At 39.7% G+C, this 25,884-nt stretch overlaps 1 protein-coding gene and 1 long non-coding RNA gene across 2 annotated transcripts in view; one reads left to right on the top strand and one right to left on the bottom strand.

Annotated features, from left to right (window-relative positions):
* Positions 1-11,945, bottom strand: part of LOC141014183 (uncharacterized) — a 136,374-nt gene extending 124,429 nt beyond the window's left edge. Inside the window, exon 1 of the long non-coding RNA XR_012180472.1 lies at positions 11,490-11,945. This is a non-coding gene — a long non-coding RNA (uncharacterized lncRNA). The remainder of the gene's footprint in view (positions 1-11,489) is intronic.
* Positions 11,946-20,741: 8,796 nt separating this feature from the next.
* LOC141014789 (beta-1,4-galactosyltransferase 1-like) lies at positions 20,742-23,074 on the top strand. Its single transcript, XM_073488699.1, has 2 exons — positions 20,742-21,146; positions 22,406-23,074. Exons 1-2 carry the CDS (start codon positions 20,742-20,744, stop codon positions 23,072-23,074), a joined length of 1,074 nt encoding a protein of 357 aa, XP_073344800.1.
* Positions 23,075-25,884: the final 2,810 nt, after the last annotated feature.

Genomic DNA, 25,884 nt, shown 5'->3' with positions numbered 1-25,884 from the left:
GACTGCCAAAGGGAATAAACGAATCCAAATGCAGCAATGGTGCGGTGTGAGACCTGCTCATCAGGAGGAGAACCTGCCTCATGTCAGCAGGTATCTGCACTACTGTGTGGTTTTTGGAAAATACCCCTCAATCCCTACCAGATGACAAGGGGGAAATTGAGCATTTCATTATTATAAATTATTGTAACTGAACACTATTAGGTTTCCAATAAACTACGAATAACAGGTATCCCCTCTACTATCAACTAAGAGGGACACTTTTTAGGTTAAATGCTTGCATCTTGTATATGTTAAGCCGGAGGTCTAATGTATCCTTATTTATCTAAATTATAATATTCTAAAAAGAAACTTCAGATCAAATGAGTGCATTGATTTCCCTTAATTCTTTTAATCCATCTTGTAATATATAAGCTTTCCAAAGCACATGTTTTCAAGCACTCAAGTCCTTCACAATTCTTCTCACATGAACATAAGATCCTACTTCAAAAACACAGTGGGGTGCACAGGTGGAGCAGGGGTAAAACTCCTTCGATCACCACCAAAGAGACCTGTGGTTTAGTTCCCAGCACACACGTGGCTGTCTACACTCCCCAGAGCAAACAGCCGAGTTAGCAGCAATAAGGAGAGCAATGCATAGTACAATGGGCAACCAACCTGGGAGAATACATCAAAATTGATACAAATAAAAAAAGCAGATAATTGAATTGACCAGAAATGAAGATGTTTGACACTAATTGACTCATCCTTTTCATTCCTATGTCCCGATTCCAACTGAAGTGAAGTGCATGCAAGGTCTATGATCTTTGCTTCACTCTGGTCATTAGCAACCCTCGATTTTCTATCCCTGACTGATTTCATTTGGCTTTGAGTGGTTGAAAGGAGAACAACACCAGATGAGTCCAACATAAAAACAGGTATTTCAGAATTTCCTGTCCTTCTTATGGATATTAAGTGCAGCGATCTCAAACAAGCGTGGCCCTCAGCCATCGCAAATGGTTAAAAGCTGGAGCCTACATAGCTTTTTCTAACCAAAGAAAAGGAGAGACGGAGATGGGGAGAGCAGCAAATGCGGTACATGAAAACAATAAGCACTTACTTTTCAATCTGAGGTAGTGTTAGAGCAGTTTTCTGGTAATAGGGTTTGCCTAAAAGATGGGGAGATTGAAGAATGCAGCAAAGATGATGGACAGAGAAGAACAGGGCCTTCATTTTACAGAAGATGGGAACAGCAGCACTAGAACAACAGCCTACCGTTTTCTCAAGTGCTCTCTCGTTTGATTACCCCTCCCGCCCTCCTCCTCTTCTCTTTCTGCCTACAAGCAGTGATTTGTGTGTCTTCCTGTAGCTTTTTGGTTACAACACCAGGGAGCCTGAGCCACAGAGGGCAATGTGCATGCATCTGTGCATGCACATGTCCATGTCTATACCCAAGAGCGTATGCCGATGAATGCCTACACAGAAGCATGACCGTGTCTCTATAAGCTTTTCTGTTTTCACCCATGTGACCGAGTTAGAAACCATATTCCACCTTCAAAATACACTGCAGCACCATTGAATGAGTCACCCCTTTCATCTGCTTCCACTGCTCTCGGTTACTCCAGCTTCCACGCCTTGCCTAATGGATTTTCAAATGCAGGTACACGATTTCTTTCAAGACTTGACAGGCATTTTCCTTTGTGTTTAGAGATGGGAATCAGGCACTGAGTGGTTTGCTGGTGATGGTGTTGTTGAAAGTTTCTGCATACAGAGTAGAAACATTTTCACTGAACTTGTTTGGAAAGGCCAAATGTGAGACTTCATGCACATTTTCACATCTGGCCAAACAAAGGTAGTAACAACAAATCTGAAATACTTCTCTCTATCTTATGTGCAGTTTTTGTTTTCAATTTGTTTTTGGCTATATTCTTATATTGAACAGTAGAGTGCATATAAAAAGGTGTGTCAGATGGGAATGGAAGATGACTGTTGAGGATCTTTAGATGGTTCTCAGGGATCACCTCAAAATTGATTTCCAAAAAATGTGAATAAAGAAAAAAGCTCAAAACACATTTGTGATGGGTAAAAACAGACTTCGAAATGTAGGCTCCTCTAAACTTTTCAAATATCGCAGCTCCTACCCAGCTTTTAATCTGCAATAATTTTACTGAAATCAAAAAAGCTGAAGTGGTTGAAAAATTAGAATTCTTCAGATGTTTTTTCTGTTTCTTGACTTTTATCTGACTTCTCTTGATCACAAATCATTCTACAATGCTTGAAATTACACATAGAAAAGAGGAGTGTAACGGTACATGTATTCGTTCAGAACCGTTTGTTACAAGACAAAGACAACCGTTCGGTTGGCCTATGTGACTTCCTTCGTTCGGTAAGCCCTGTAAACCAACCAGTTACTGTCAGGTTAGTCAAGCTCCTGCAGTGTTGCTGCTCCACTGTATAGGAGCATTACCATTTCCTGGTTAGGTACAGCGAAAGTGGACAGCTATTAGGGTCAAACTGTATGCTAACATTGTTCAACTGAAGGCGGGTATGTCTGTGGAAACACTTCAAACATGTAATTTACGACGGAATCACCTGAATGTATCCATTAGTGGAAAACGACAAAAAACAGACTGGAATGAAAGTCCTCCTCCTCATAGCATTCAGACAGCCTTTTACTGCACATTCACACCAAAGCAATAACTAATGGAGTGTTTATCGCTGTGTTAGAGAACACAATATTAAAGCATATGGTCCAAGAGCTTGAGCCCCGCTACAATGTGCCTTCACGTGTGCATCTTAAGTCCACTGTGCATGCCCTATGGAGACAAGCAACAGCTTCAGTTGTTCATGAATTATAACAGGTCGGAGTCTCACATTGGAGTATCAATGACATAATAAAATAAAATAAGTGCCAAAATGTTATCGTCTACATTTTTTTGTTTTCCCTGCCGATAACATACCAAACCCTGACTCTGAAACCAAGATGCATACCAAACTGTGACTTTTTTGCAGAAAACATGGTCATTTTGTTTATTTTTTTCTTCCTGAATGATAGCCAAAAACTCAATTTTGCATAACTGCGTAACAAACTCTAGAATATGTGCAGACATGCCATCATTGACTGTAAATGTATGGTATGAAGCCATTATGGATAGCATCAGATAAGCTGTGACAAGGTGATTTGCGGTGCCAAACTCATGTTATAACCTGGATGTAATTGACTGTGATTTCCAACTGCCCTCTCCGAGCCAGAACGGCAATGTCTTCTAATTAACTAGAGAGCACTGACAGCCTGGTGCCACCTCCATTTGGTCCCCACTTGAAACGAGTGCCATGTCCTGAGGGTTCCTGTCAGACCTAGTGCTCTGTGAATGGTATGACATGTCCCTTCATGTCTCCATTCATCTCTCCCTCTTTCTCCATCTCACTTTCTCTCTCTCTCTCTCTCTCTCTCTCCCTCTCTCCCTGACAACTATTTTCTTCTAATCATGCTCAGGAAGAAAACGAGTGTGTTTGGCTGGAAGGGAGAAACACACTGTGTCTACTGTACGTGTGTGTGTGATGAGAGCCCTAAAAAGACAGAGAAAGCAAGAGTGTGAGAGAGAGACCAAATGAGCAAATGAGAGCGACGGAGAAAGGAGAGAGAGAGATGTTCATAAGTCTGTCGTCTTATCTGTGTCTCTGTACACTGTGCTTCATTATCTGCCTGGCCTGGAGAGTGATGTCTTCCTAAACCAGCACTAGAGCCTACAGGCTGCCACCACCGCCTTCACACTTAATGCAGCACACACATCAGCTACACCCCTTATTACAAGCACACACACATAAACACACTAACACAGACATAGTTATAACCTTTAGAGTGTCTAAATGTGCACAGACAAAAATAAATATGACAATGTATGTGGAATATGCATTTGGTGAACACATACAGTCTACTTTAGGTCAAAAAACAGGGTGGTGTTGCCGTGATGCAAGGCTCATGAAGGAGCAAGGAAAAATTAATATGAAGAAGAATGTACACGGTGTATAGTAGAGCAGCCATCCAGTAGATAGGAGCCTGTCACTAATGAAATAACTAATTTGGTAAAACCCCATTAATTGTGCTGAGGGCGATGGGGTTTAATTGAGAACAAGGCCCGGGTCACTCAGAGAAAGGCTGTTCAACATTTTTATGAAGCTGGAGGGGAAAAGAGATCACAGAGAGATAGACAGTGGTGTTTGGGCTCATTTAAAGGCCCAGTCCAACCTTTAGATTCCGCTGTTGGATGAGTACCTTTAAAGCTTTCAAAGACTTTTAAATTCCTAATCTGTGCTAGTTAAATAAAATCCACTTTGAAAAGGCCTTGTTTAGACTATCAGTCCAATTCTGTTTTTTGGCTACATTGTGTTGCACCTACTGCTAGAGAGAACTGGACTACAAATTTAAGATTTATTAAGACCCAAGGAAAAAAAATTAAAACTGATCCAAAATGTTGGAAAACCATGCAGACATGGTCAAAAAGTAGCAATATATGTCATTTTACCCTACCCTTTACAATTCAAACTCTTTAGTGTGCATCAAAAACCCATTGTTCACCTTCAGTGTATACGGTGCACCACATAAATATAAAATGGACTTATTCATTAAGGTCCCAGTCAGATTTTGGACACTAGAAACCAAGAGGAGCCCTGACAAATGAAGTTATATTGGAAAAAAGTTCCACAAAAAAATGTAACAAAACATGAAACATGAAACTTTTATATACAGCAGAGAAGTGCAGATAGACAGACATGGCTTATTTGACCACAGATGTACGTTTTTTGTTGTTGTTTTTTTAAAGAATGCAATGGGTTTTTGGGGTCACTGTAATTAATTTATTGATTTAGCTGACAAAAATGAATGTTGATCTAGGATTATTTCAGGCTGTAATATCGATCTTGAGTAGCTTTATGTAATGTTAGTCATTTCAAGGCCAAAAAACTAGGATATTTCTTCAAAAAACTGTCAAGGATGCTGTCATTCACTGAGAGTGACGCAGCTTCAGTTTGTCTTGATATGTTGATGATGAGGTCTCACTTATCCTTCAGGCTTAAGACTGGCTTGTAGGAAAAACGTGTGAATTTAATTTTATTGAACAATTCTGCGAGCAAGAGAGGGGTGTCATTGAAACTATATGGCAGGTCATACTGCCAAGGGTAAAACACTCACCCAGCTAAGTTTTCGGTAAACTATACAGCGCAGGAACCATGCTTGATATATTGAACATTTTGTCCTTGAATGCATTCCCACCCAAAGTCGTTCCCCAAATATCCCATTCCTGTGCACCATGACAACTTTGCAGTGTTCAAATAACAACCCCTGTGGAGGAGTTAAGATGAATAAAGTGGCTGCGACAGGGGGCATGAGTTTTATAGTGGCACTGTGAGTATAGAACCAGTATGGATACAAAATGTTGAGCTTGACTGGGCTGTCGATGTATGTATGAATTCCTAAATTGAGCAATCACCTGTTACCAAATATAATGTCTAAAATGTCAGTCTTTGCTTATCTTGTCACCGCTACTTATGCAACTTTTAAATAAAAACACAAAAACCTTTAAGCCAGTGCACCACTTTTAACTTTAGACATGTTTGAATTCAATGCTTGCAAAATGTTTTTTAAAAAACCCTCCCATAAACCTTGGACAACCTGTAATTCTCACCACTTTTGTGACACAGAGTAAACTGACGTTGGAACTTAAATTTAGCGGAAAGACTTTTGTCCTTTTCTGACAACTGACTCTTGAAGCCCCCTCAATTACCCTTCACTAAACCTGGATTTACAGAAAGACATTTGTCACCAAACTGCAAAAACATCCCTCTAGAGCAGAAGTATTTAGTGTGTTTTGCTAAATCTCTGTGCCACACCGCAGGATCCGTCTAGTAGTTTGAGGTGCATCACAATCAGCCTAATTGGACAGGTGTTTGCAAGCCATTATGATACTAAACCGTTGTGTCAGTAGAAGAGCCCCAAAACAGCACGATACCCCCAAAAACCTGCTGAAGGATTAGCGCTGTGGTTAAGATGGGAGGGAATGCTTTTACGTGTCAGGGTTGAGAGAAATTAAGATGGGGGAGAGAGAAACACAGAGAGAAAGAGAGGGGGAGAGATTAAAGAAGAGCAGCACTCTCAGTGTGTGGTAAGCCACAGTCATCTCTTGTCAGCCACCCCTGGTGAGAGTATGTACCCCACACAGAGAAACAGAGACAGACATTAACACTCAACTCAACCTCAAACGACTCTCATTTGCCCAAAGCAAAGATCTTTAAATTTAACATTACAGTTGCAACTAACAAATACCTGTTAATATAATCAAGTATTGTGTTGATGTTGACATTTTTTGAAGATTTAAAAATAAAAATAAAAGTCCATCACAAGTTCCTAGAGCCAAAGGTCAAACCCCAAATATATTTAACTTAATTTTAATCATATAAAACAGACAACAGCAGCAAATGATCACATTAGAGAAGTGCAACGAGGGAATGTTTGGCTTTTAAGCTTAATAAAGACTATGGTGCAAAACATTTAATCCATCATTCAGTATCAATTCTTTAATAATCACCAGAACGATGAACCACTTTAGCATTTAGAAGCAATGCCTTATGACTTATTAGAGCCTTATAGTGAGGCCTGAAGTAATGCAGGAGTCGACCTCAAGAGATGACGGGTCCAACTGGCAGATCGAAGTTCTATCCAATGGGTTATAGGCTGATCAGGAACACACTAAGCCACCTGTATAGACAGACATATATATACTCACATGCACACACACAATATCATGAAATCTCCACTTGTTATTAGATGACACACACAAGCCTATAGTGAGGCACTCAATGAATTGATCCTTATTGATTTCACCTAAACAGCATGTACTGTAGGGCCAATTAAGCATCTCAACAAGTCACTCATGCTACATCTCCCCTACAAGCAACCTACCCCTATCATGAACAAACACACGGTTTCAATCTTCAATGTGCCACATGCACATAAACACAGCACAAACCCTCTCCCCACCACTCAAAGCTCTCCTAAATGACCTCATGAAGTAGGGTGAGGCTCTTCACACATCTAGCATCACTGGTGGAAACAGAGCAAAATATCCCCTCATTGATCTGTTGACGGCACCCAAAGGTCAACAAGGCAGCGATCTCAGCAGGCTGAATGGGCCGCATCAGGTCCTGCTGGCAGCCGATAAGCTAGTGAGAAAACTCTCAGTACTTGAATGAGATGAGCTAATAGCTGGTGAGCAATTTCAAGCATTGGAGAGAGAATGTCTTTTTGCTTCTTTCCATTTTACCCAAATCATGTGTTTACTTTGTTTCATAAACTTCTATGAGCTTGAGTTTTGCCTTTGTTGAATATTACCCGGCTGAATAATCTCAATTAGATTCATATTACTATTAATTGGACTGTTTTTATTCAGTTATTGATCAGATAATATACACAGTACAGCCTTTTTTGGTCCATTTCCAAGACCTACAACAATGCTGGCTTTTCTCAATCATTGACAACCACCACTCTCTAAATGCAAATAAAATCTATGGCAAATTTTAAAAATGAGGTCAGCAGCCATTGGCAAGAGGCTGAAAGTACAAAGTCTCATCACTACAATACATAAGCTGATTGGCAACAATTTGTATAGCAATTACTCAAGCAATTCTTTGTTTGAACATTGCTACAGTTAGACCTACTCTATCTAGCTACTTTTATAACACTTGTTAAATGTATGCCATTTCTACACAGGAGGCGTTTGTTTTTCGGTCGTCTGTTTTCTCGAGCGTTTGTGTATTTGGGCTCTCATTGCTGACTAAACGCAGGTAACCTACAACTCAACTGTGCCTGAATGCATCCTGTGTAGACACAAATGGAGACACTGCTGCTACTCTGCTAATGTGCTGCTCATGCTGTGCCTCCTGTACAGAAACAGTGTTATTATCTCACTATCCCCCTTCCATCCACAGTTTCTGTGACTAGTGCTGTCAAACCTCTGTGGCAGGCAAAACAAGTCAGAAGATAATTTATTATTTATTTTATTTTGGATAGACCGTAAACATCAAAGGCCTCTTGTGAGGTGCCAATCTTAGAGCATACACTACCTGGTTTGTGTGTTTACATGTGCATGCATTTGTATGCAGACAATGATTGGACAATGCTTCTTCACTGAAGCCAAACTGAAAACAATCAGGAATACTAGTACAGGGGAGGTTTCAAAGTGGGTAATACAATTTGCCTCATGTTTGGGTATCACAGTAATTATGTGTTTGGGTATTGGCAGAGTAACAGCGTTGCCATCATTTTTGTGATCAATTTTTTATTGATTTTTAAACATAAATATGCAGGGTGAGGTTACAAATTAATGGATCATCAATAAAGTAAGACAAAGTGATCTTATATATCCATGCAATATAGAATTAGCAAGCAGCTATATGGAGAGAGGGGAAAAAAAGGGGGAAAAAAGTGTTATCATCATCATCAGCCATCATATCATCTACCATTATCTATCAACATAGATTGCATGCAGGGGTCACTGCTTTGCTATTTGTTATTTTGCTTGGAAACTTGATATGTTTTCTTTTCAGACTTCACAAAATAGGAATCTAAAAATTAGTAGTTATATGTCAATTAGGTTATGTTTAACAAATGTTTAACTGAGGGAAGATGTAAAATTCTCTAAAATTCTTGCTATTTCCTCAATGCATATTCTGCTGAAATTAAACATACATAAAGCATCTACCAAGGGAAGAACACTCAATTGCAGCTAATACCAAAGGGGTTGTACATGACTGAGACACTGATTCAAGAGGCTGGAAGCTAAGGGTATCTTACAGCTCCATCAGCTCGTGATTTTCCGCATATTTAGCAAAGGTAGTTGCAATATCGCCATAATTTCAGAATGAGTAATGTGTAATCACGCGCCCTTGCAGGCCGCTTTTGTTCAGGTTTTGACAGATGAACATTTGACATCTAATTCACCATTTTTTCATGGATTTAGATATCACGCGTTCCCAGGATGTATTCATTTCTTTGTGTGCATGTGTGAGACCATGCTAGGGCATCTGTGCATTGTGTGTGTTTGCATGTATGTGTGTCACTGGGGTAATTAGGAATAGGAGGGAGGGTGAGATCAAAGGAAGCACTTTACACTCTCCGTTTCAGTTGATGTTGAGTTGTGTGTGTGTGTGTGTGTGTGTGTGTGTGTGTGTGTGTGTGTGTGTGTGTGTGTGTGTGTGTGCGTGCGTGCGTGTGTGTATGTGTGTGTGTGTGTGTGCTTGTGTGATGATCTCCTCCAAGCTTTGATGCTGTAAGCTCCGGCGGTTAATGTACTACGGATAAAAATACTACACCATGTAATCTGGCATTTATCCCTCGAGAGCAGAAGCCCAAAATGTGACACATGTCAAGAGGAAGGAGGTAGGGAGAGGGGAGAAGAAGAACAAGCGGGGGGGAAGAAGAGGAGGAGTGATGGAGGTAAGAGACCTAGAGACTGCATTTCTTCTTCTGTTCTAAGATGGTTCAAAGATTGTCAGAGATTCTTAAGAGTGCTGAACATTTTCCATTAATTATTAGAAATAATTCAGCACTCCAAAATACAAAGGGGAAGACCGACACCCAGCTCCTCAGGAAGTTGCACGAGACAGCTTAAGTTAGGCCATAAACTTTTGCATTTTGAAAGACATTATTGTCAAAGCCTTATAGCAATGCTTGCATTTTAATTCTGCTTTCAGCTTCCGTGTTTCCACCTCTAAAAATCACATTTACATGCAACAACAACCAAATTGTGACCGCCCAAACTGATGATGGATTGCCATCAGATGCTGTTTGCACGATTTTGCGTTGTAATGCAGCCTGAAATAAAAATCTCGATGTGTCTAAGATGAAGCAACCCTACTGGAACAACAAAATGTGACGCCATCATGAAGACAAACCACTGCAACATGCTGAACAAGCTGTGTAGTGTTGACTAGGGATCTACTGATATGTTTTTTTCAGGGCCAATACCAATAACGATTATTAGCAATGAGGGAGACCGATAACAGATATTTGGAACCCATATGCATAAGTACATTTTACTGAACTACTTTACTAAAGTACAATTTTGAAGTACTTTACTTGAGTAGTTCAATTTTTTTTAACCCTAACCCTAACCCATTCATTGTTGATGGCCAAACCGTGTAATTACATCGTCACGTGACGCACTGCTGCCCAAAAAATTTTTCCCCATACAGCAACATTGTGAAAAAAGTGTCTGTAAAAAGGTGGATACATTTTTTGGAGCGTCATAACTCCGAAGAAATTACTCGTTCGTCTGTCATAATTTGAGCCATTAGGTCCAATAAAATTTGAAAAATCTAGAAGAGACGCACAATTAGATTATTTTATTCCCATTCAAGTTAGCCGGGTGCTAAACCGGAAGTCAGCCAGCTCGGTCGGCAGAAGTCTCTAGTGCGGAAGCTCTATTGGCCCCACAACACAGAAGATCTGGGTCATTTTTATCAAGCCCTTTTGGCTTCATGTGCCACTGAGCAGCTTTCATGGGAATAAACAGGGCTCCGTCTCCATGGCTGTGTCCAGATTTAATTAAACATCCTTGCTACAACCAGACAAAGTATTGCATTTTTTAAAATAACTTATTTTCACTGCAACCTGAGACAACAAGTGTGTTTGCAACAATATGCAGCTGTACCAGGCCTACCAAAGTGCTGCATTAGCTTCAAAACCGCCTTTTGTAATTATAGATTTTGTTCACACTGGTCAAGAATAAAAGCCGTCCAAATCCTGTCCAGAGCTTCCTGCCACAGCACTTCATACTTAAACTCCCTTCTTTAGAAATACTACAAAAACTCAAACAATACACACAACACTGGAAACCATTTAATGCAAAGCTGGGCTGCAGGCTGTATTTTACAACAGAGCCAGAGCAGCTGTTCCTATGTTGGCCTTGCTCATTTTAATGTAGGTCTACAGTACAGTACAGTAGGCTAACCCACAGCTGCATTGTGTAGGAAAATATAAACATCACATCTGTTAGCTGATAGGCAATAAATAACTGATCTGAATCAGAAAAAGAAAAAACACCCACCAGCCACATTAAGTTGTTCAAAACAGACATCCCACAAAAATCATCACAAGGCAATGCCACAAAAAAAACAGTAGACACGAGCAGAGACACAGACAAAGAGAAAGCAATGTCACTTACAGTAGAAACAGCACTGGAGATGAGAAAGAAGCTCACTGTACTTGCACTTAATAGCCATCACTGCTCAACACACGAATGCAAGTGTGATCAAGTGATCCTTCAGCAAAGAGTAGCCTATATGTCAAAAACTGTATTATGACAGTCTGGGCGTCTGACCAACCATTTTCAAAGAGTGAAAGATAACAGGAACATTGAGACGCATGAACAGAAAATACACACCGGCTAAACATAGTCCACCAACAGCTCAGAAGTCCAAAAGAAACCACAAAATAATTTCTCCAGGGAGAACCTTACCTTTTAGAAGTAATGCACTCCAGCAGGGTCTTCTTGTCAGCAGGGTAAAATCCACCTTTCCAAGCTTGTCGCTCCGTAGTTGGCTAGCAGTGATGTTCGTAGCCATTTGTTGTTGTTGTTGTACCATTATGGCACCAGCTGTAGCGTCGCAAATTCAGACAGATATTTTCGCGTGTGTCCTTGTGTATTTTCTTCCTGTGCGCTTTGCGGCGCTCTTTCTGCACTCCCATAACGTTATGATACCTGCTGAAATCCCTGAGGACACCCTCCATGATGGCAGAAACGTTGGCTAGCACAGTCGACAGGTGGTCCGGCTCTGACTCCGGCTTGACCTTTAGCCTCATGGCGAAAGTAAAACGAAACAAAAACAAAACAGTGCTTTTTTAAAAAACAAAAAACAAAAAAAGACAGTGTTTCGCTGGGAAATTACAATAACATTGGCTTCGTGGCATTAAATGTCCGAGAAAAAAAGGGGAAAACGACGAAGATGGAGTGCGGCCTTAATTAACTACAGAGCTTCACCTGTGCTCTTTCTACTACGCAGTCAAAATATCTGACTTTACTCTGAAAATGGTCCATCAGGCAACGCAGTCAAAGACAAACTGAGACCACTTTTAAAAATAATTGTATTTTATTAATTAGGCCTTATGCAGTATTTATTCATTTATATTTATACATTAGTTCATTAGCTTAGCGCTACTTAATTAAAAACATTAGCAATTATGATAGGGAAAGTTTTAGTTCTAGGCTATTTATGTTGATCCCGAAAAGGACATTTAGTGTAATACAACTATTTAAAGGAACAATACGACATTTTGAAAAAAACATTCATGTACTTTCCATTTGAGAATTAGGTAGATGAAAAGACATGCTTGTATGGTAACTAATTAGCATTCAGCTAATTTAGCTTAAGCTAATGGGCAGCAAGGACCTCGGTTCAAGACCAGGCTGGGGCAGGGCCTTTCTTTGCGGAGTTTGTTCTCTGTGTGGGTTCTCTCCGGCGGGTACCCAATCCAAAGACATGCAAAAAAAAAAAGTTAGGTTAATTGGTTACTCTAAATTGTCTAAATTGGTGTGAATGTGAGCAGGAATGGTTGTTTGTCCCTATATGTCAGCTGGGATCCAGCCCCCCGACCCTAAAAGCAGTTTCAGATAATGGATGGATGGCTAACTTAGCTTAGGCTGGAAACAGGAAAACCAAGAGCCAGCCAAGGTAACAGAATTTGCCTATTAACACCCCTTGAACTCTAGTTGTAATGTTGTACCAACGTTTGTTTGAGCCGTACAAAAAAGTGTGAAAACAGCAATTCGCCAGTTCGACCAGTTGCGTCCTCACAGCGGTGACGTCATGAAAAAAAAACAGTGACTTTTCTGGGCTTTGGAAAAGTTTGACAAAGATTAAACCCCAAATGGCTCAAAATATACAATACAAACAGTAATAATTGACCATGTTTGTAGCTGGAGGTTTCCCGTCAACAGTTTTACAGACGTCTCTTTAACAACTGTGGTGTAAAGCGAAGAGGCTTTTTGGGCCGCAGGGGATTTTTTGCGGCAATACCCCGAGTGGCCATTGGGAAAAATTGGAAGCAAGGCTGAATTACTATACATGTCTTTTTGGGGTGGGAGGACACATACACAAAATTAAGAACGTAAAAGAAGACCACTTGAGCACGACACAGAATGATCCTCATAGTATTCAAAGCCAGAACTTTCTTGCTGTGGGGCAGCCTTAATCTGTAGCCATTTTGTTTCTCATTGTAGCAACACCTGAAATTAGATTTTAGATCACCTGAGCAGATTTGGTAATTCCATTCAGGAGCAATTATTTATCCTATCAAAGTAAATTAATGCCTTTTTCACTATTTTATTTTGGATTCCCTTTAAATTATGCCTTTGATTACAATTAATGATAATCCCTGCAATGAAAAGAACATTTTAGCCATGTTATTTGTACATATTGCCATAAAGTCAACAGCAACTATTATGTCGAATTCACAGCGAATGACAATGTTGCTGAATAGATATTCTCATTCAGCAGGGGGAGAATAGGAAGGACCACGTTTTCACATGGTGTCAGGCGAATAAATGAGCATGGAAGTCTATCTACCTGAGATAGAGAGGACCTGCGTTAATGAAGAGGGAAATGAGTGAATGAGCGCGTGAGTGAGCGAGACAGCTAGTGTGTGGGTGTTCGAGGTAGCAAATGTGTGACTGAGCGAACAAGTGAGGGAGAGTGAGCCTCTACAGAGCTACCTATCAGGGGTGGAAGAAGAAGATAGTTAGGCATGAAGACCATACGTCAATGGGCCCTAATTGAGCTCCTCTCCTTCGCTCTCCACTTGCTACTGACACATCGCCACAGGGCCCATTGGGAGAACGCCAGCTTCACGTCACATAGAAAATGAGAGCGATGGATGATAAGGGGAGCAGAGGAGGGTGCTTGTCGGTTTTCCCTCCATGGTTTTTCACCCCCAGCCAAGTGACTTAGGGCTGATGCTTCTCGAACTTTTGAAGACCTGATGTTGCCAACTCAGCTTTCTCCTAAACACTGCAAATGGTCGTAGCCTGAAGGGTAGAGTGGCAGACTTCGTGACCATGAAACTGACTGATCAAATACCTGGACGGGGTAGGAAAACCTGGGTTGGAAGAGTTCTACCCTTGATCAAGGCACTTAACCTGGAATTGCAATACAGTCTATAAAGATAGACCAAAGATTGTGTCTCAAATCCATCCCCAAAGTGCTTTTATTATTCTGGATTGATTTATATAAATATGTGACACGTGAATAATTCAAAGCCTTGAGATATTTACCCGATTCACCCTGTAATAACAGTCGTCACTTCCCCAGTTGTTTTACACATCCTCTCCTTGTCCTGTTTCAAGTGGTATTTTTGTTGTTCTAAGGGATGAGGTCTAATGTTCATGTCCAAATATTTCTATGCTAGCTCTTTACTGGTCAGACCACCAGCAAAGATAAATACAACCTTTGAGCCCAGTAATGTGGCATGACTTGTTTAAGGTCACCAAAATAGACTTTATTTGGATTTTCCCACTTAGTGCCGTGCAGCACTGACGCAGGATGACATGCCTTGCAAAACGAATACGTTTATAAGTTGACTCTCAGCTCATATAACTATTGAGCTGTTGAACTGTTTACAATGCTTAGTTTGTTTGTAGTCACAACATAGACCCTGTAAGAGTCTTACTCATTGCCGTGGGTTCCCTTATTGCTGTTGGATTCATATCAGTAGCTAAAGTATGGTTATTTTGACCCAGTGGAGGAAGCAAGCTCAAGTTATATCAGGTCAGTAATAAATAATGATAATGTCAAGTGTATTATAACAGGCTATAGCCATGATGGTTTGTGCAAATGACCCAATTTGTAACATGAAAGATAACTCTAATAAAGGATGAGTTCACCCAAAAAGGAAAAATCTGTCATTATCTACTCACCTCCATGCCAGTGGAAAGTCGGGTAAGGTTTGAAAACAAGTCCCCATCTACTTTTGAATAAAACTGTATCATATAACACGATTTTTCTTGGTTTTACAGAGAGAGTGGACGTAAATGGATGAATGGAGGGGGATATTAGGTGGGGTCTCATCTCTTTAATTCAGTCAGAAATTAGTCTGCACGTGATCAGTAGTCATAGTTAATCTAAACAACATTAAACTCAGCTGATTATGATCGATATAACTTTTGGGGGAAATTTCACTTTTCCTATGTGTTGTAAACATGAGAAAGAGATTTGGTAAGCAGCAAGGATTTCCCAAAAAATGACACAAAGAGAGCTTTTTAATTGATTTCTGTGATCATTTCAATTCAAATTCAAATACCTTTCATACATTTCTATCATTTTCGTGCCTATGGAATAAAAGCTTTTGAATACAAGTGCTGAATACATCAAAAAACAGGTTTTGTGAGACCATTTGGGCAATGAAAAGCAGGTGGAGTGCAGAGTGAGGTTGAGAGGTGTGCGCACATACACACTCTCACAACCGCATACACACACAAACACACACACACACACTCACACAAACGGCTTTGTTCCCCCGGGTAGACCGTGGAGCCGTCAAAACCACTCTGATTCTGAATTAGCTCTGATTGGCTGTCATTGCAGTGTGTCCCACACAGCTGAGACCACTCAAAACCACACACACACACACACACACACACACACACACACACACACACACACACACACACACACACACAAACACAAACACACTTTTATGGTCTGGGCATCATGTTTCACTAAACTGCTGAGTTCTCTAGGCTGTAACTAGGGTTGTTTTAAGAGCTGTGGTTCAGTATAAATGTGTGTGTGTGTGTCTGTGTGTGTGTTCACATCTGTCTATATGGCTGCAGTAAATGCATGTATGCAATGTATTCAGATTTTCAGATGGTGGGGGAGTATATTGTCCTGCCTCCAGCAAGCTTTGATATTCTCAGAGGATCTACACTCGGCCAAAGATACTTGACATTTTGACATTTCAAGCTACAAAACATATACACATATTTTTTTCTTAAATAATGCCTTGTATCTTTTCCACCGCAGGTCTGGAGTTTTTATTCTATTCTTGGCACCCTTGTGATTGTTTTGTTGGTCAAAAAAGATTGATTGAGACCCATATGAAAATAAACTGACTATGAAAAAGTCCTTTTATTAGCAGAATTGAAAAATATCTACATGTATGGTGTGGTAGTGTGCTGTGTTATTAAGAAAATTATCTCACAATCCTATACTACTATATACAAAACCCACTTACAATGGCACTGAAGAACTTGGAAAATGGCTCTGTATCACCACAACAGAAAAAAATCCTGGATGAGTTGTGTAAACTTCTCAACCAAGACCAAAGGGAAGCACATGTTTTAACTTCTACTCATCTATTTAATTAAGAAATTATACAGGTTTTGCATAAATGTCACTCTGTCACCACAAGCATGCATGCTAAGTAAAATGTGGGTCCAAAAAAAGCAGACCCGCCCACCTCCAAAGGGATACCACAGTGCCAGCAAAGCCTTGTGTGGCTAAATCTGCAGGGGTTTACCAGTCTCGCTAGCTCAGTTTGGGTTGGATGCCCATCCAACAAGCCTGCTCCTCTGGTTGCAAATGTGTCTCGGTAAGCATCATTCCTGCTCTGAAACTCGAGTTGGTGGGAGCAGACAAAATAAGCAAAAGAGAACGCGGGAGGAGGTGTAAAAAAAAAAATTCTATTAAAAATGTTCAAACTGAAGCTGGATTCCATCTATAGAGGCCTCAGGATCAGGTTTCTCTGCAAACAACAGCCCAGTTATCCAAAAGTGTGTGGTTGAGAACAGAAAGCAGAATTCTCTCAGAAAGAGACACATGCTAAACACACAAATTAATGCACATGGGGATGCATGTAATGTGTGTATGTGTTTATATATGTGCGTGTGTGTGGGATGTACAGGATCCTACACATAGGCATGCAAAGAGACTTCCAGTACAGTGTTGCTCACATGCACGTTCTTTATTGGTGATACATGAGCAGCCTCTAGTGGCGGCACACAAGACTGCACTCATGTAACTACACTGTAGGTACACTTGAAGGTACACTATGAAGTTTTTGGAGAAGAATTTTAATATTTACAATATTAATGAGGTAATAACACAAACTCAGAAATATCATTTTTTTCCATAACTGAATAAACAAGCTGTTATCAGAGGAAAATACAAATAAAAATGTCGTCCCCAAAACTACATAGTGCACTTTTAAAGTAGCATAAAGTGCATGTTGACCCCACAACAGAGTAACCCAAATAACAGATAAAAATATGTGCTTTCTGGTGGTTTGGTCACTCTCGTCACATCTCTGTCTCCACTAAACTATTCGCACATATTTCTAAAGTAATGAAGTTTTACACCTTATTTTTACTCTAAATGAGTAATATTTGAATGATAAAACACTTTCTCCTCACTCTCTCAAACATCTACCACAAACCACTAATTAAATACCTGAGGCTGGAAAAGTACCCATATACAGTATTATTCTAGTTTTTCAGGAGTCAAAAAGTTCAGCTTTTATGGTCACTAAATGCTTTTAGACAGAATTATGATTTAAGCAAATATTTAACATCTTGGTTGGCACCTCAGGCTATTTTTCAGCCCTGAGAACTCAAATTCAGCTGAGTGCCAACATCAACATATTAACCATGTATATCACATAACTGAAGCAGTAATGAAAACAAAAAGGAATCCCCATGGTGGACGTGATGAACCATAGTAAATGGACAAAGGAACATCTCCATCAAAGCCCTGGGAAAAATGCTTAGGAATGTGGGAACATTTGCTTATTTCTTAACCCTTCCTCCCACAGCAGTGTCAGTAACACTACTTAAAGCCATAGCTTACATAGCTATAATTAGCCGCTGGATAAAATCTGTAGCATGGGAATACATTACAAGTGAACCTTAAATTGGAAAGAAAGAAAGAAAGAAAGAAAGAAAGAAAGAAAGAAAGAAAGAAAGAAAGAAAGAAAAAAAGGAAAGAAAGAAAGAAACTTAACTGTTTAACTGTTTCTTCATGACAGATACCAAAACAGAAAAATACGCAGTTTTACAGAACACAGTCAGTAAGCATGCACAGATGACACTAGACAGCCTCAGTTTCGGCTGTCTTTCCACCACACAAGAAACACTCACTAAATTGAACCCAGAGCTCTTTTAAGAAGCACTTTTTTGAGCAAAGCCTACCCAACGCACCAATTTGGGTTGAAACAACTGGTGTTTTTCACGTCAACCAGAACAACACTTACAGTTAAAATGACAAGATGGATAAAATAAAATCCAATCCTCACTTACAGTAAAAGCCACCTTGGTTCAGGGGATGTCTGGAGCAGCACGGCCATTAGCAGTGATGTAGTTAAGTCTTTTAAGACACATTGTGCTGCATTGTCCGGGATTAATGACCTGATTATTTGTTCTCAGAAGCCATGCTTTACTCTGCAACTATAAACCAAGCTGCTGTGTCCCTGTGGTCCCTGTTTGTAAGGGTTAACAACAACGTTATCAGTTGAGTGTATGATGGGTGCAGTTGGAATCTTTTGGCCTTCAGTGCTACTGGGTGGATCTTAGAGGTAATCTATTCAGGCTACAGAGTTCAGCTTTAAATTCAAATGCATGCAATGCATCTTTAATTCAGATGAATGTAGTTATATATACTGGTTGAAAGTCACTAGTCAGATTATTACTGCTGAGGAAAACATCTTTCATCACTTAAAATGACCATGTCATTCTAACTTATGAAATGACAATAAAGCCAGTTACCTAAATGTTTGCAGTTATGTATTTTACTTCATCACTGGCAGACAAAGTGAAGACATTGTACACTTGTGAGCCAATACGTTATTTAAGGAACCAAACAACCGTGTTCTCAGACCCCAAGTGTCCACACGTACATGTCTTCAGAATGTGTAACACTCATCCAACCAGTTCCAAACAGAGGCAATCATTTGTTCATGCTTGATTATCAGGTCTATCAGCTCTGTCTCTGTTTAATCAGTTATGAGTTTGTCACATGACTTTAACACTGGCTGCTTTGTTTTTCAGTGGAAAGTTATTTGTATTCATGTGTGTTTGTACTGTAATCGTTTCATTACCCTGTAAATAGAACACAATGCCTTTTGTATATAACATTATAAGATGTTTTGCTATATATTTTGTCTTATTAAATTAAATGTGAGCATATTTGAGAAAATCTCGGTACTTGACATATCATTTTGTTGCTTTTTTTCGAATGTATGGATGCAAAAGACGATAAAAAATCTGTTCAACAATAAAAAATAGTTCAAACAAAAAAAGTTCAAACAATATGACGACTGAATGGAAAACAAACATCATGGCTCCCAGTTCTATACTGTGAGCCATAGTTAGCTCATCTGCTCCAGTCGTTAGCAGGAAAGGGCCCTTTTCTTCACACTGAAACTTAAATCCCCCCCACACACACACACACGTCACATCACACCCTTCACCCGTCACACCAGCTGAACATGTCAAACCTGCACAGCTGTGCTTAAACACCCTCAGTTTTCTATTAACCTATTGTTGACCCATGTGAGCTTAAAACATAAGTAACTTAACGTAACTTAACTGCATTGGCATATCCTTGTAGAACTATACTGTACTGTACTAACTATACTAACCAATACTTCATACTCATGTTTTTATGTTTTCCTCTGCCCAACATACTCCAGTTTATGACTTTCTGGTGAACTAGATAATCACAAAAGGCCTATAGACATACACTGAAACACAGTTCCTGCAGTGAACAATGTAAAGATGGGTGCGACCAGTTTAACTGATACCCGTCCCAATTGTCTGTATTGACATAAGACCAGTTTCCTCATTTTTGGTGGCACTCCCCTTGCTGACTCTGCGATTGGTTCATCTGCCCATGAATAGGAACAGCTTTGTAGGATACCATCCAGTGACGTTACAAGGGAGAAATTTACTGCAAGCGGAAATTCCCTCAATATTGTTCTTCCTGGTGAGGGACAACCCTGCCCTGCTGTATTTGTAAGGTGAAACACTATTTCTACAAGAGTAGTGGCAACAGACAGAAATCACAGGGACGTCTGCACGCGTGTGTGGATATTTCAGATTTACTCCGAAGGATCTGTCTGAGGACTTCTTTCAGGGTTGAGAGCGTGTTCTTTGAGGGAAAGTTGTGGATAACCTTGTGGTCTGTCAGGCTTTATACTGGACGCTCAAGCAGTCACACACCAGCAGAGGGCCCCATTTGCCAACATACAGGAGGTATTATTAATGCTCTATTATATATAGCAGTAATACTGCATTTTTCGAGACAATTTAGCCAATAATAAGGTTTTTTTCTTTTCTTTCTAGTACATTACTTTTGTGTTTGTTGTTGTCTCATACAAATTAAAATCAGCCTCAAAGCACTTGTAGATAATATAGAAATTTAAATAACACACATAATAGTATTGTAGACATACTGAGTCACACAATAATACTCTTTTAACTGAACCATACAATAGATTCTGGGTAAGTGGAAACAAATGATAAAAAGCATTATTAATTATTAACATAAGGTGTGCAGCCCAACCTGGTCTGATGACGTGACCAAGGAAGCTGCCCAATGAAAATAAAAACCTGTCTGGCGGCTTTTGTGTTTGGAAGAACCTTTGACTTGCAAAGAGACTCACAGATGACAGAGACGCACGAGAGCTGATGAATACACAGCACTGAACTTCAGGGGTAGCAAAAATGCTGAAAAAACTTTTTAATGCCCTGGCCCTTTTTGTTGTGCTAGGGCTGGTGTATTTTATAGTTCTTCTATACTACAGCCAAAACTGCACTATAACTTTTTCGACTCAGCCACAAAATGTGGAAAATGGAAATGAAAGCATTTCTCAGATGGTAAAAGAACAGGTGAAACAGCTGTGGGAAATGGAGACTGAAGGCACAAAAACCAGCGAAAAGATGACACCGATGCCGGATCCTACGAACAAAACTTTAGGACCCTGTCCTGACATCCCTCCAGATCTTGTTGGTCCTCTCCATGTCGAGTTTGACCCAAAACGGACTATGGATGAGGTGAGAAAGGGTCTCAGTTATGATCTTCAGGAGGGAGGACGATACAAGCCACCGGACTGCATCTCCCAACATAAGGTGAGTGAATGAATGAATAGAATAAAGGTAGAATAGTATAATATAGAATAATAGAATAATAACTTTTCAATTTCATATGAAGTATAATGGTATTATGTGTCAAAACAATTAGAACTAAATCAACGCTAACTTATGAATATTACCTTTATTTAAAGGGGAACCATTTAGTTTCTCGAGAAGAAATTAAAACTCGGAATTTTAATATTTACATATCAATGAGGTATTAATACAAACTCAGAAATATTTAGTTTTTATAACTGAATAAACAAGCTGTTCTCAGCGGAAGATATTCCCCAGAACACTGTTTGAAGCTAGAAAGGCGGCAGGGTCCGCCAAATATAAACAAAGTAAAACAGTATGACATTGTGTTGTCCTTTAAGGTCAGTTTGTTTATTCAGTTTGAAATTCAGTTTCAGTATGAAAACAAAGAGAGCTTGTTTATTTAGTTTATTTAGATTGTTTAGTCATAAAAAATAAGCCAATGAATATCTTTTTCTTGTGATTAAAATGTCTTCTCCAAAATTACATAGTGCACCTTTAAACTTGAAGATCATTGCAGGCACTCTTTATTTCCAATGATGTTGAGTAACAGTTTAAAAAGACATCAGAGATGCAAACTATTCAAGGATGCAAAAATAAAACAATAAATTAATTAAGTTTATAGACACAGTTTGTTAAAGATACAAGATCCAAAAAAACAATTTAGTTAAAAAAGGAACAAACAGAAGCTGAATGGTTTATGATCATGGATCTATATTCACCCAGTGTTCCAGGTAGCAGCCATTTAAGTACTGAATGTAGCACAGGCCAAACAAAGCCCATTATTATCATAATTTTGGGCTGTCCTAGCCCCAAATTTTGTCTTTTCCTGTGCATTTATTATTCAGTTTCACACATTTTTAAAGCATGTGTTTTTATAGTTTTATTTCATTTAAATTTATCTTCTTTAAAAATAACATTATCATCATTTTTTTCATGAACTCAAAAGTGAAAAGAGAAGGTATTTACAGGGCACTGACACATTGGGTTAACTTAACTGCTCAAATTATAACTTCATCATATTCTACATTAACTGCTAACAGACTTACTGATGTTATAGTGGTTTTAAGGGCAAGAATATCAAAGCCTTAAAGGTCCGATTTGTAAGAAAGTTGATTTTTAAGTCTCATTCCCAGCTCGTCAAATACTGGCTGGACTTGACTTTTAATTGTTCTTTACAACTATATTAAAGCAAACTTTCTTATCAAATTTTTGTCTAGGTGGCAGTCATCATTGCGTTCCGAAATCGGCATGAGCACCTGAAGCACTGGCTGTATTACCTCCATCCTATATTGATGCGACAGCAGTTGGACTATGGTGTGTATGTCATCAACCAGGATGGAGAGGGAATCTTCAACCGGGCTAAACTGATGAACGCAGGCTATGTCGAAGCACTGAAGGAATATGATTATGAGTGCTTCGTCTTCTCGGACATAGATCTGGTGCCTATGGATGACCGTAACCTCTATAGATGTTTTGACAATCCACGACATTTGGCTGTGGCTATGGACAAGTTTAACTTCCAGTTACCTTATAACACATTCTTTGGTGGGGTTTCTTCATTGTCCAAAAGCCAGTTCTTGAAGATTAATGGCTTCCCGAACACTTACTGGGGCTGGGGTGGTGAGGACGACGACATCTATAAACGAGTTATCTTCCGTGGGATGTCCATTTCTCGACCTGACTTGGTGATGGGAAAGTACAAGATGGTCAAACATTCGAGAGACTTGCACAATGAGCCTAATCCCGAGAATCCTGGTAAACTGGGCCAAACCCAGTGGACCATGGATAAAGACGGGATTAATACCCTAAATTACACAGTCAAGGAGATTGTGAAGGATCGCCTGTACACTTTTATCAATGTGGATATTGACGCCCCGCCAAGCTGAAAGAGGATGTGGATCTGGGACTGCTGTTTACAGTAGGTTCATTGGTGTTTCAGTCTTGATCTCAACCAACCCTGTCTTGAGTGTGTGTCGGATTATCAATGCAAGCATGTGTGCAAATTTGTGTGCGTGTGTGGGTGGGTGTGTGCATGTCCAAGTGACATAAAGTCAATGGAAACTTTATGAAGTACAGAGATTCTTGCCAGTTTTTCTCAGTAGTGTTGGCAGAATCCTCAAATGTAAATCATTGTGTGAAATTCACTGCCTTCACATAATTTAAATGTATAATAATTTAAACTATCTTTCTGCTCACAAAGAAGGAAAGGTGGGCAATGATATGTGGTCATTTGGACACAAGAAACACCACAGCAAAGGCATTTTGGCAACAGTTAGTAGTACATTTTTATGTATTGCAATGGCAGATATTACATGAGGTTGGCCAATGAGGTGGTGAAGGGGTTTTACTTTTTTCTTTCTCATTGTGCATATGGAAAATACTGGAAAAAATGAGAAACATGTACGTAGACTTTTGAGTTGAAACTTTTTCATGAAATGTCTTAATGGCAACCATTTTCCTCTGATGTCATGCTCAGGGTATGAAGCTCAAATGCTGGGATAATGTCACGCTGCTGTGTTACAGGTTGCAAGTCGAGTAAACCTGGTGAATTGTTACCACTTCCAAACTGATCAGCGACTGAAAAGACAATGGATAGTGAATTCTTAACCTGTTTTTACCCCCAGTGTGTCACATACAGCAGGCTGGCCAGTGGCCCTATGCAAAAGTTTAATGTAGGTAGCTAGGTAACGCTCTGGCAACACTTCTGGAAATGGCCTGTCAGGGGGTGGTTCAGGTGGTTGGAATGGGTCATACACTTTCCCACCAGCAATCTGAATTTGTGTCCTGTTTGTGACCAAGAGTCAAGAGAGATTTATTTTTGAATTATGTAATGAGTGAGTTACAAGACTGAATGTTCACTTTAATCCAAAGTATGATCTTTTCCTACACTTAACCAAGTACGTTATGTGCCTAAACCTAACCAAAGCATAACCGTTTGTAACACAACGTGAAGTAAGGAAATGCAACGCAACGCTACTACAGTCAATATTATGTATCATAGCTAACCAGGGAGCCGTTCGACGAGTTGAGAATGAGAACATGTTGGAAAATCTGGAGGGACATCGGGCCATATTTCATGGTAAGACAACATCTTTGGTAACCATTTTGCCTCCATTCGACAAAAGTCAACATTGGCATCCAACCACTTGTTGACAGAAGCTAATGGATTATCATATTTGTGGTCTAACTTTGAAACTGTGGCCTGATGTCCCTCTGTGTTTTCACTATCCATTGTCTTTTGAGCTGCTAATCAATCAGGAAGTGGTAAAATTAATAATGATTTGTCAGGTTGCCCGTTTATAGGACTTGCAGCCCGGAACACAGCAGGACAACATTTGAGTTTCCCACCCCGAGCGTCATGGCCGCCATGTGAATATGGTCTATAAGCTCTTGAGGATATTTAACATAACTACTTACACATTGACTGTTGTGGGTTAATAATGAAAACGTTAAAAATCATATTGGTGGCAGTGACGCACTGCTCGATGTTTCTTTTTTCTTTCTGATGGTTGGGTTTACTGTTATTTGTGGCCTTTTGCAATGAAGATGTATTTTGCACAATCCAAACCAATGTGACGATTGTACCTATTGTTTGTTATACTATCAATGTTTCAGGAAAAAGTGCTTCAGCACTTGAGAAGGAATGCAGTGAAATGTACTGTTTGGTCATTATTGTAATGGTCCATGAACTGAGCTTCCTTGTAAACATCAAAACTAAATTAAACTTTTGTAACTTTCTCACTGTATTGAGTAGATCTGTCTTTACAGGTATAGAAAATAGTGTTCGACCATCCCTCTAACAATGTGTCAGGTACGGTTTTAATCGTTGCTGAGGTGGATTAAGTTCCACAAGGCCCATGTCAAGCTTCTGTTATAATTGTCTTACTGTTAGGTAACTTGTAGAAAACCTGTCGCTTGCTGTCATCGAAGTGCTTGCAGGAGAGGCATGCAAAAGAGATCTGTGTCAGATTACAACAACAACACTCTCACAGTAACATAAAAACACACTTCAGGCAACATTCAAAGTATTCAAGTTTATCATTCATATATTCTAAAATAACTTGAAATAATATAATAAATGTACTGCTACGAATGCTGTTTATTGGTCAGTTTCACTCACCTTAGAGACTACGGTGACAATTAAGGAGATAATTCAACTCTTCTCCCTCTTGTTCTAAAGAGCTGGAGTGACCTATTTGAAAGCACTTTGCAAATCACTATATCAAAGTACAGATTGTTTTACTGCCGTTGTTCCTCATTCCTTGCAGGTTATTTTTCTGGTTTTACAGGTATATTTGGAGGCCTCAGGAGTCAGAGAAATATGAGCTGACAGGCCAGTCATGCAGAAGTCCTTGGCTTAGAACACACACACAAACACACACACACACACACACACACACACACATACAGGTTTTACAGGTATATTTGGAGGCCTCAGGAGTCAGAGAAATATGAGCTGACAGGCCAACCTTTACAAAGAGTATGCTATAGCCCTTAGCCTAGAACACACACACACACACACACACACACAAACACAACCATACATATCGTGTATCCTATAGGGACTATACACTGATCAGGCATAACATTATGACCACCTGCCTAATATTGTGAAGGTTCCCCTTGTGCAGCCAAAACAGCTCTGACCTGTCAAGACATGGACTTAAGACCTCTGAGGGTGTCCTGTGGTGTCTGG

This window comes from Pagrus major, chromosome 19 (assembly GCF_040436345.1).
Source record: "Pagrus major chromosome 19, Pma_NU_1.0".
Taxonomy (NCBI): Eukaryota; Metazoa; Chordata; class Actinopteri; order Spariformes; family Sparidae; genus Pagrus; species Pagrus major.
This window is presented reverse-complemented; position numbering and strand designations above follow the sequence as displayed.

Excerpts from the sequence above, each read along its gene's own strand:
- LOC141014789 (XM_073488699.1), top strand. The coding sequence starts at position 20,742 with ATGCTGAAAAAACTTTTTAATGCCCTGGCCCTTTTTGTTGTGCTAGGG. Across the intron at positions 21,147-22,405 it reads ACTGCATCTCCCAACATAAG|GTGGCAGTCATCATTGCGTT; the intron begins GTGAGTGAATGA and ends ATTTTTGTCTAG.